This window comes from Stegostoma tigrinum, chromosome 30 (genome assembly GCF_030684315.1).
Source record: "Stegostoma tigrinum isolate sSteTig4 chromosome 30, sSteTig4.hap1, whole genome shotgun sequence".
NCBI lineage: Eukaryota > Metazoa > Chordata > Chondrichthyes > Orectolobiformes > Stegostomatidae > Stegostoma > Stegostoma tigrinum.
In genome coordinates this window covers 28,536,572-28,547,896 of record NC_081383.1, presented here as the reverse complement: position 1 = coordinate 28,547,896, position 11,325 = coordinate 28,536,572, and the positions used below count along the sequence as shown (strand labels likewise).

General features: G+C 37.5%; 1 protein-coding gene across 2 annotated transcripts in view; it reads right to left on the bottom strand.

The window, feature by feature from the left end:
* Window positions 1-1,133: 1,133 nt before the first annotated feature.
* wdr18 (WD repeat domain 18) overlaps window positions 1,134-11,325 on the bottom strand; it is a 156,760-nt gene continuing 146,568 nt past the window's right edge. Inside the window, exons 8-9 of one of the 2 annotated variants that reach the window (XM_048560188.2) lie at window positions 3,795-3,863; window positions 1,134-2,469 (exon numbers count right to left, since the gene is read on the bottom strand). In XM_048560188.2, coding sequence (XP_048416145.1) covers window positions 2,341-2,469; window positions 3,795-3,863 — 198 coding nt within the window. In that variant the 3' untranslated portion in view covers window positions 1,134-2,340. The remainder of the gene's footprint in view (window positions 2,470-3,794; window positions 3,864-11,325) is intronic. The other variant, XM_048560187.2, reaches the window with a different exon arrangement.

The following is an 11,325-nucleotide window of genomic DNA, read 5'->3' as shown; positions in this document are numbered from 1 at the left end:
CAGTAAAGCAATTCAACTCTATTCCACAATTTCTGTGCCTCAAACAGGTCCTTTGGCTCATTTCCACTAATGCATCATCCCGGGCTGTTGTTCTTGGCAGTTTGTCATTGCCTTCCACTCTCAGGCAGCGCAGAGATGCAGATACCAAGTCCATCTTAACCAGACAAGGAATTGAAGCTGTGCAGTTGGTATTATTCTGAGCCACACTAGTCAATTTAGCTTCCTGGTTCCCCCAGCAAATCGATTAGTTTGTACTTTAAATGTTATCCCATAATCTTTATTTACAGCGTCAAATGTTTCCCATATCCTGTGATTTCTGCTGAAGTTGCTGTCTTTTTGATGAGGTTCTGTTTTATAGGTGCTCGAAATAAAGAGGTAATCTTCACTTGTAACCCTAGACAGTTATTAGTAGTCTACTCAACTGTGGAGAATTAATAACCTCAAAAACATACCACAGCATTATTTACATAATAAACATTTAACATCAACTTGATACTTAGAATCATTTTCTGCTCAAAATCTGTCACTTCCACATAGCATTTATGTTTTCTTTTGTATTCATCCATTTTCAAGCATTAGATTAAATATATCTAGATTTAAATACATGCATCCTACCACAGCTGAATAATTGGCCAAAATCTCTAATCTCTGTAAGGGTAATCAGTCTCCCTTTCTGCTCTCTACATATCCATAAGCATTAGGTTTTGCTACCTCATTCATAAATACTGCTGATTACTTTTCCTCGAGCACAGTATTTTCACTTAGTACTGCACTGCTGACAGTTGCCTAACATTTTTGAATCTGCTGTGTTTATCTGTCAACTATTTTGTAAATCGTGACCTTCCATACTGGTCTGATGTGAAGGATTTTGTTCAATGCTATTTGAAAATATATTTGCCTAATCAGACTTGTCCTTGACTTAGTTACCTCTGTAGATAGAGAAAACTTTTTAAATAAATCCTCTTCCTGTTATAATACTGAACTTTAAATTTTGCTGTAAGATTCAGTTAATATTTCTACAGCAATAGGAAAAATGATAAAAATTCCAATAGTAAAACCTAATACAACAGACATTGTGCTCTGGACAATTTTATGCTGAATTTAACTTAAAATAATTGCATATTAAAAAAATCAGAGTTACTGCAAAACATTTATTTTAAAAATGTCAAACGTTCCAAATATGTACAAAGTTCCCACAAACACAAGATAGAATAGACTACTCAAATATGAGGCACAGGGTAGAATGCAAATACACCATGCCAGGGGATGGGATTCTAAATGCTCCTGTCAATCAAACCACAGTCAGATTGACATAAATAACAATTAAAATTATAATAACAAAAGCCAAGAATGTGTCACTTGTACCACAGAATCAAATCAGTTACTCCAGTAACTGCACAGACTTTGCAACTCCAATTGTTGTCTTGGTTGATGATCACAAACTGGAATGCCCAAAATGGGACGTGGGTTTATGCCAGTGATTTTCCCACAGGAAGAGGGGAAACCACAAGAGTTAGGATAAGACCAATAAGAATTCCAGGATGACCCATATACAACAACATTTTTAACTCAGATGACAGAGGATTGAGCGGGCGAACAGGACAAATGGAATAGGAGATACCAAATACTTCAAAAACTGCAGAGAATTTGGAATTATTACGTTAACACCTGAATGTCCAAACTTTCTGACTATAAGAGAGAACGTGTGTATCATTGAGCCTCTGGCCACATATAAGATTTAAACCCATGTTTCCTTTATAGATAACAGATCTTAAACCCTGCTAGGTGATGGGCAAACAAACCTTCCCGAGTCTTCAAGTTCATAAGCTTCAAACAGCACAAACCTATGGAGAAAACTTCGAAGTACAAACAGGGTTCAAGAGGCCGCATGTGGAATTCATATGTACAGTGCTATTACATTTACAAACAGATTCTGAAAATGACAATCCAAACAAAGGTGAACGCAATATCCTCTCCAAAATAAAAGTCACCAGGAAGATCCAGGTTATCAACTGGGTCTCCTAATCCAAACGTTTTATGAATCTGGAAAATCGGACCCGTGTATTTGGAATCAAGATTGTTAACAGGCCAACAAGTACAGTTTAAAAGCAGTTAAAGAAACATCTGACTTAACTTGATGTGACTATGTGTAAACAAGAAGAAACAAGAACATAAACACCTCTGACAAATCAGTTAAACAGATGCATAAGTGGGACCACAATTAGAAATGTTTCAATACGCCAGTTCATTATATAAAGGCTAATGAAAGGTATTATAACAATACCAACAGAAATCTGACACTAGGTGCTTCATAATTTGCAGTATTTCTCTTTTCTTCACTTATGTCTGTTTGGTCAGAATTTGCACTGAAAAATCATACAAATCTCTATTGATTTTCTTCAATGTCTTCACTTCGTCTTCCAGCTCAGCCACTCTCATTTTTGTGTTCTCGCCATCTCCCAGCATATGCTGCATAAAAAAGTAAAAATGGATCTGAACAAGCGATTACAAACTTCACTGTTTTCTATATTAATGTTAAACATTTTTAAAGAACTTGTCTGAAAGGATGAATAAGTTCGATAAAATGACCAAGCTGGAAATTGAATATTTTTCAAAACTATAAATACTCACCAGGCTCAACAGTAAATGGGGAGTGTCAAACCAGGCTGAACTGTTGTGTATACTGTGAAATCTTCACATCCAAATCAACCTAGCATTTCTCATTAAAGAGGTTGATAGACTGCTAATTATTTCCAGTAGATTGCCTTTTTTGCACAACAAAAAAAATTCACCAGTCCCCGAAGAAACTAATTTAAGCAAAAAAGTGCTGGCCTGACTAGGTTACAATTACTGCTGAGAATAACTTGATTGTTTGGACTCTGCTAAGCAATTTATATTCAGATATTCAGCTGAAGAATATGAACATTTCCAGGGGAGAAAGACGGAGGAAAGAGAGAAATTCCACAGTTAACATGCTCGGAGACAGTGAGATAAATCTTGATTTCAGCTCTGAATGGGATGGAAGACTACTGTGTGGGGCATATTATTTTTGAAGTCAGAGGAAACAAGGAAATAAAGTTCAACGGTGCAATGCTTTCCTTGATGTAGAAAGAAATAAAAAAGAGAGATGAGACAAGTAATTTGTTGGTGGTTAAAACTGGGAAGGAGACTGAATTACTAAAGCACCATTCTTTCTTTCCCTACAGAGTACTGAGAGAGATACTGAACAGTTGCCAAAATGGCAGTGCTAAGTTTTGCATACGTGACATGCCTATATGTTGAAAGGTTCCTTCGCTACGTCATCCTGACATTGTTCAACTAATGACAAACTGATCTGCTCTTCCAGAATTCACAAAACAGATATTTATGTTCAACAAGTAGTTTCGGATTTATCACAGTGCCAGATGTTAATGCTTGGAAATGGAATACTGTACTATTGCAAAGACGCATGAACAGCATTTCCAGTTCAAGTGTAGCCCCTCTGCATTATGGACCTAGCGCATTCCAGACCAGGTGAAACACTGTTCAGATGAAGAAGGAACCTTGCTTTCTACTCCAGCAAACAGAAGGACCACTGCAACATGCAATTTTTAAGTAGAAGATCATTTCCACGATGAAGAAAATGTCTATCAATGCTGAATTAAAGTCCATTTTATTTTGTAGGCCTTTGCCCGCCAGCAAGTGGATTAAAACTGTGGAAACTCATTTCACAGACAAACTTAACAATCAACAGAGGAAAAATCTGATAGAGTTTAAACTGCACATGACACAGAATCTATGAAAATCAAACAAACCTTATCTGCAGCAGCACACATAACAGTATATAACTCCTCAGCCTTTTTGAGATAACTTTCCTGAGTCTCCTGTTGAAAAACAGAGCAACAAAATTTAGCATGGAAATATACATAATTCATACTCTAAATGTAAGAAGAATCATTCCAGGGAGCTATTGAATGAGGTAGATCATTGCATACACAGCAGAAAATATCCAGATCTCTGAACAGGCTACAAATTACAATCAGGCACACTCTCATTTTTAGGATAACAAAGTGTGGAGCTGGATGAACACAGCAGGCCAAGCAGCATCTCAGGAGCACAAAAGCTGACGTTTCAGGCCTAGACCCTTCATCAGAGATGGGGATGGGGAAACGGTTCTGGAATAAATAGGGAGAGAGGGGGAGGCGGACCGAAGATGGAGAGAAAAGAAGATAGGTGGAGAGGAGAGTATAGGTGGGGAGGTAGGGAGGGGATAGGTCAGTACAGAGAGGCACTTCCTGCAGTTGCAGGGTAAGGTGCCGGGTGTGGTGGGGTTGGAGGGGAGTGTGGACCAGACAGGGGAGTCACGGAGAGAGTTGTGGCGGGGGTGGGGTGTGAGGGATGTGTTGCGGGAAACGCGGTCAACGGCGTTCTCAACCACTGTGGGGGGGGGGGGGGGGGGGGGGAGTTGCGGTCCTTGAAGAACGTGGACATCTGTAGATCACAGCGGGTCAGACATCATCCATGGAGAGAAAGCAAGCTAACATTAAGTCTAAAGGATTCTTTATCAGATCTGAAGAAGAGTTATCTTAACTTGCAACGTTAGCTGGCTCCCTCTCCACTGATGCTGTCTGACCTGCAGCAATCTCCAGCATTTGTGGCTTCCAGTACTAGTTCCAGCAACTGCAGTAATTTGTTTCTACATTCTGGAGAAGACCTGTTTAACAAGGTTTGTGTGATGGTGATGTTATTTCTAAACTGCAAACAATCTTTAACATTTAAAGTAAAGTTGCATCTAGAAACCAATGGTGTGAAAGACAGTCTCCTCTAGGTGTTTCTCCAAATCTTCATTTAAACTAAATCTTATTGTAATCACTACAATAATATCGAAGTATCTGGTTCTAGATCTAGATCCTTGGAAGTATCTGTACACGAGCAACTCAGAGGAACAATATCTCTGCAAGAGTCTGAGGAAACTATACACTGCAGAATTTCTAGAACTTTACAGGGCAGGATTAATAAATTACAATCGTAGATGATATAATGAGTTTTGATTTTAATATTGGTGGCAGAAAGACACTGTGGTATTGTAAAATTTAAGAAGAACAAGACAAGAAAGCTTAGAGAAGTAATTACCCTCATAAAAGGTGTTGGTAGGACAGAACTTGAACACTGCTTAAAAAAAGACACATTTTGGCAAAGCTGTCTTCTTGCATTCAGAGGAACAAATTCGTAAGCACGTTTTGCCCTTAAACATGGTATTTTTGCAAATGTTTTGATGAGTGCAAGCTTTGACAAAACACGTCTTTTTTTCAGCAATACCCTAGTAATATTTATGTAACAAGAAGAAAAAAAGAGGTTGGCAACCTTGATCGAGACCATGAATCTTTGAAATTCTATTTATTTTCTGAAAGAATGACCTGACAATATTTCATGTTTAATAACCTTTACTGCGTTAACATTGAAATAACACTATGGACTAACACTATTTTCTTTGGTAGAAAACTTATAATTTCATACTACAGAAACTAATATTCCCCTTTCAAACTTATAATCCATTGTATTTTTACAATTTTCTTTAGCAAACAAGCCATGGTTAGTCCCAGCTCCCAATAGATTCCTGTATCTCCACTTAGCTGAGTAACAGTTACAAGTGACCGCCTCGATGTGTTTTTGGGGAGCTTCGTAAATCCACCATAAGCAGTAAAGCCTAATCCAATCATTTATTTTTCTCTCTGCCCATCCAGAACAAATCTCCCAGAATATGTGCAGGGCTGCAAGATGTGTCACTTCCACTACTGATAACATTTCTCTCGCATCCAGCTGTGACAGCTCAAAGTCAAGCAACCTTGTCTCTCTGCTGGCCACACCGACCTGTTTGCTGTCTGTGTAGGGAAACATATAACTAGATCATAAAAAATGACTTCCTGTGTCCTCTTTGGCACAGTCATGTGAAACACATTTACCATTTGTCTAGGTAGGGAAGCAAATTAGCTATTTTTGACCTCCAATCCCCCTTCATTTACCCTACATTTAAAGCTAAATTTAAAGTTCCAAAATATTATAGTTTCTCATAACTGTAACAAAAGTTTCTGACCAGACTTTCAAACAACTTATTATACTTATAATGCAAAGAAGTTAAATGGGGACTGGGAAACAATCCAATAACAATGGGAATGTATAAACATTAATTAAACTAAATCTCTCAGGAATGCAATTTTATGAAAAGTGCATTGAATGATGGTAGACTCCAGCATTTATTGTCTTAATGCTGAAGCAACCTTATGAGGGCTGCAATATTCACAGTCAATGTCAACTCTTTCAGCTAGCAATTCTTTACTTTTTTCCCCAATTTTCTCCCCTCTCCTCTTAAGGTACAGATTCAGGCTGGAAAATGAGTTCTACAGGCACCTTCTGCCATATTTTAAGAACAGGCAAACTAAAATAGACGTCGTAGGCAGCCGAGTCGATTAAGCAATGGTCATGTCGAATGTTAGCCTGACTGCAGTACAGTTTCCAGCAGGGGTCACTGGATAACAATCAATCTTAAGCTGGGTGAGGTAAGTTAGGAGAGTTCAGGAACTAAACCGGGATCTTTTTGATACTTTACGCAATCTTCTCGCAATTCTAGCAAAGGCTTTTCTCTTAACTGTCTTCTGCACTCCAGTTCCTCCGTGTCTTGGTCAAAACTGAATATAGTGTCTAGAATGTAGTCCGATTACAGGACTGTACAGTTTAACAACAAATTCTGACTTTCATTCCACTGTTGTGCCTGTATATGTATATGCCAACGTTCTGCTTTAACAGGTGTTACTCTGCAGTAATTGGTTACATTGAATTTAAAGCAGCTATAACTATTTGAATTTAAACTCAGTCACTTTGCATGACACTCTTACATGGAGTACTTTACCGTTGCACATATTGAAATTAATGTCCAATTTACATTGTAATTCCTAAGCTACAATGAATTTCTGAATCCAAGTCAAACATGTAAATTAAAAATAAAGTTATCCCTACTGTTTAGCTGCCTCCTTTAGCGTCCTTCCTTCAACACAATCCTCTAAAACCAGTTATGTTCCTCTGTTCAACAAACTCATTATCTATTTCCAAAGTATACAATAAATCCCACTACTGCATTTTGAACTTGATTAAAGCTCTTTTTTTGCAGATCTTTGTAGGAAATAAATATTTCACATGAAGTACAATTTCCCCACAAAGGTCAAGGACTATTCTTTTTGAAATCATGTTAAATTTTTGTTAGGTCATTATTATATAGTTAGTAAGTACATTACCTTACAATAAATGCATGACTCATGGATTTGTGCTTCATCATTAGTCTTTTTCTAATCTAGAGTGACTTCCTCAATGACTCTGTAAATACACCTGTTGGCATCTCATTAATCGCTCTTCTGATTTCTCTCGACTTTTTTTCTAATCAATCTGTTCAGAGATTTTATGACACACCTCTCAAAGCAGGTGAAATTTAAATCCAAGACTGTACAATAAATACCTATTATCACTGAAGATTCATGTAAGTAAACTAAAATTGCACCGAGCCTCATAATGGAAAGATATGATAAAAGCTGAGGCAATATTGTTTGTAAGTTTTCAGATGACACCAAAATTGGTGGTATAGTGGATAATGAAGAAGGTTATCTGGGAATGTGGCGAATTTCTGATCAACTGGACCAGTAGGCTGAGGAATTGCAAATGAAGTTTAATTTAAATCAGTGAATGGTGTTGCATTTTGGTGGGTCACTTAGACAGTCAATTGGAGGACTCTGGGGAGCATTATAGAACAAAAAGATCTAGTGATACAGGCTCATAGCTTCCCTGAAAGTGGAGTCACAGATAAACAGGGGGCTAAAGGTTTGCTTTCAGCAGCAGAGCATTGAGCTCAGGAGTTAGGATGTCTTGTTGCAGCCATACAAGATGCTGGTGAGGACACATTTGAGTACTGTGTGCAGTTCTGGTCGCTCCACGACAGAAAGGATATTAAACTAGAAACAGTGCAGAAAAAATTTACTAGAATGCTTTCTGGACTGAAGGGTTTGAGTTATAAGGAGAGGTTGAATAGAACATAGAACAGTACAGCACAGAACAGGCCCTTCAGCCCACAATGTTGTGCCGACCATTGATCCTCATGTATGCACCCTCAAATTTCTGTGACCATATACATGTCCAGCAGTCTCTTAAATGACCCCAATGACCTTGCTTCCACAACTGCTGCTGGCAACACATTCCATGCTCTCACAACTCTCTGCGTAAAGAACCTGCCTCTGACATCCCCTCTATACTTTCCACCAACCAGCTTAAAACTATGACCCCTCGTGCTAGCCATTTCTGCCCTGGGAAATAGTCTCTGGCTATCAACTCTATCTATGCCTCTCATTATCTTGTATACCTCTTGAATAGGTTGGGACTATTTTCCTGGAGTATAGGAGACTGAGGGGCAACCTTATAGGGATGCAAAAAATCATCAGAGGCATTGATGAGGTAGATAGCTAACAGCTTTTTCCCATGGTAGGGGAGTTTAAAATCAGACGGTGTGGGTTTAAATGAGAGGAGACAGATACAAAAAGGTCCAGAGCGGGAACTTCTTTCACACAGAGGGTGTGTATGGAACAGACAGCCAGAAGTGGTGGTGGAAGCAAGTACAATTTTGTCATTTAAGAAACACTTAGACAGGTACATGGATGGGATAGGCATGGAGAGATATGGACCAAACATAGGCAAATGGGGCTAGTTTAATTGTGAAGAACTGGGCAGCATGGGCAAGTTGGGTCAAAGAACCTGTTTACACACAGCAGACCTCTATGACTCAATGATGATAGGAAAGAAGCAATGGATAGGTGAAAAGATAATCAGAAGGCTACAAGGCAAAATAAACCAAAAGGCTTAACAAAAAAGGACATGAATCTATAAAGATTTCAGCCAAGAAAAATAGGCTCCCAACATCTATTAAGCCCTCTCGAACTTCATTCATTTGGATTTTGGTGGAGGAAGTATATCAACAAATTTCCTGACTATAAAGTAGTAAGAGGTTTGGTAAGCAGCAAAAGATTTTCAGGAGGACACAAACATGTAAGCCAATTGGACAGTTAGGTAGAAGTGTGAAATGTTATATTTTTATAAGAAAAAGAATCGGAGTACAAACTCAATTAATTTCTTCTGGTATGACTCATTTCATAATTCATATGTGGTTGAAATATTACTTTTCATTTGGATATATAACATGATGGAAGCAACTGGTTTTGCAGGTTAGTAAACAGACAAAGTGATTGTATTTTAAAGGTACCTTGTCTTTCTTAAATAAAGTCAGTGATGGAATTGTGAAAACATTAATCTGTGCTTCATTTGAGCATTGCAATGAAGACAACGAGCCTGGCAGGACCGCAGTTGTCTGTATTAAAGATATAATTTACCCCAAGATCAATGAACAAGTTTATAGTTGGCAATATTTAGTTGAAATCCCAGGTATGCCTCACTGCCATAGGGATAGATGGTTAGCAGACAGTTCTTTTGTGTTGGATTGGTTGTGCCTTCTGTCATAGAAACTATTGAGACAGATACCTACAGTCCAGAGAGGCAGAGAGAAAATAGGCTCAAACTGTACATCTGAAGCAAAGAGTGATCAGAAATCAGAGCTGATTTTGAGTTGGAGTCGTTCAGCACGAGTACAGCAAGGCCTATGCTTCACTGAAGTGTCCACAATCATGAACTGCGGGTTGCTGAGATGAAATCTGTAAGATCTCTGACAAATTTCACAATTCAGAGAACGCTGAGGAGAATCAAAATGAGTTCCTGACAGTAGTGGCATTTCTTATTTTTTTGTTCCAAGAAGGAACTAAGATACTGTAACAGATGAGAGAATTCTCAGGTGGAAAGAAAATTGGACAGGGAGCATCTTGCTGAGAATTCAGGCTTAAGTAATAAAGTTTTAGAAAATAATGTAACTGCTTCATTAATTATATATTGAAAATTTCGGTGTAAAATCTAATTTCTTTTGACATAATTTTCATCTGAAAACTGGGAGTTTAAATTCATTTTTAAAAATTAATAGTCTTCCTTGAAATCATAACATTACAACTGCCGGAAGGGGCAAATAACAGGAAGTTAAGTAATTTTAAGCAAAGGCCAACATTTTAAAATTTACAAATCTAGGCTTAGAGTACAATAAAGGAATTTTGTACTTACTGTATAAGAACATTGAGAGCACAGTACGCAGTTTTTAGTGTTCAATTATAGATAAAATAATGAAGCTTTTTATGTAAATGCAGCTGAATGATGCCAAGAGTAGGAAACTAATTATACTGACACTTCTGGTCAAGTAGAGAAGGCCAAGGAAAGATTTAATAAAGCCCAATATTATGAAAAGTTTTGGGAGTGCACATGGAATAGACCACTTCCTACGATCAGAAAGATATTGACAATGGAATCAATTTGAAATTCTCACAGAGAACTATATTAGCAGAAATACTTTTACTCAAGATTATTCAAGAATGGAATGTTTTATAAGAAAGAATGACCAAGGCAGAGAGCACTGTACCATTTAAATTAAAAATGGATAAACGTTTGAAGGAAAGGCAAATATAGGCCTTTAGGGAGTGGAAGGATATGGGGATTAGTTGTAGATTTGTCTAGCACATAACTAATGTAAACATAATGGGCTAAATGGTCTCCTTCTTTGCTGCAAAATTCGATAAGTTTATTTAATTTGAGCACTCCATATAATTTATACTGAAGTTGTTCATTCTACGTAGGTTACAGATATCTTTTGTAGAAAACATTTGGATGATTAATCACTTATTTTAACTCATCCTTAGTTTCAGTTTCATTGTGATCTTTTCCGATATCCCAATTTGTTCTCCTAATGATTTTGCTCTGCTGCTGTGCCATTAAACAGTTCACAGTGGCCACTCTCTTGGCTTCTTTATATTACTTTCATTGCCAGTAAACCTGAAAAGCTTTTAAAACAGGGTTTGTTGAGGTTGTTCTTCCTATTTCTCCTCTCAGTAATTTATTAAACCATGTACGGTAACAAATGTCGAGCTTACACGCTAAGTCTAAGTGTATCTTTAATGGTATGTAGTTTATCTTCACTGAGGTGTTGAATAAATTTTCAAATAATTTGTCCAAGCTGCTCCACATTTTCTTTGAAATTATCATTTTAAAATTAAACGCTGGTTCCCAATATCCAATCGATACCTAGTATGTATCTTAGATTATCTGATTATTATAATTTGATCATCTCTATTAGACTCCAATGATGCCAAGACTTATAATTCCTATAATTTTCAGGGGAACTATGATAATCAAGGTGTCCACTGCCTCTTCTGGCTTCTCATA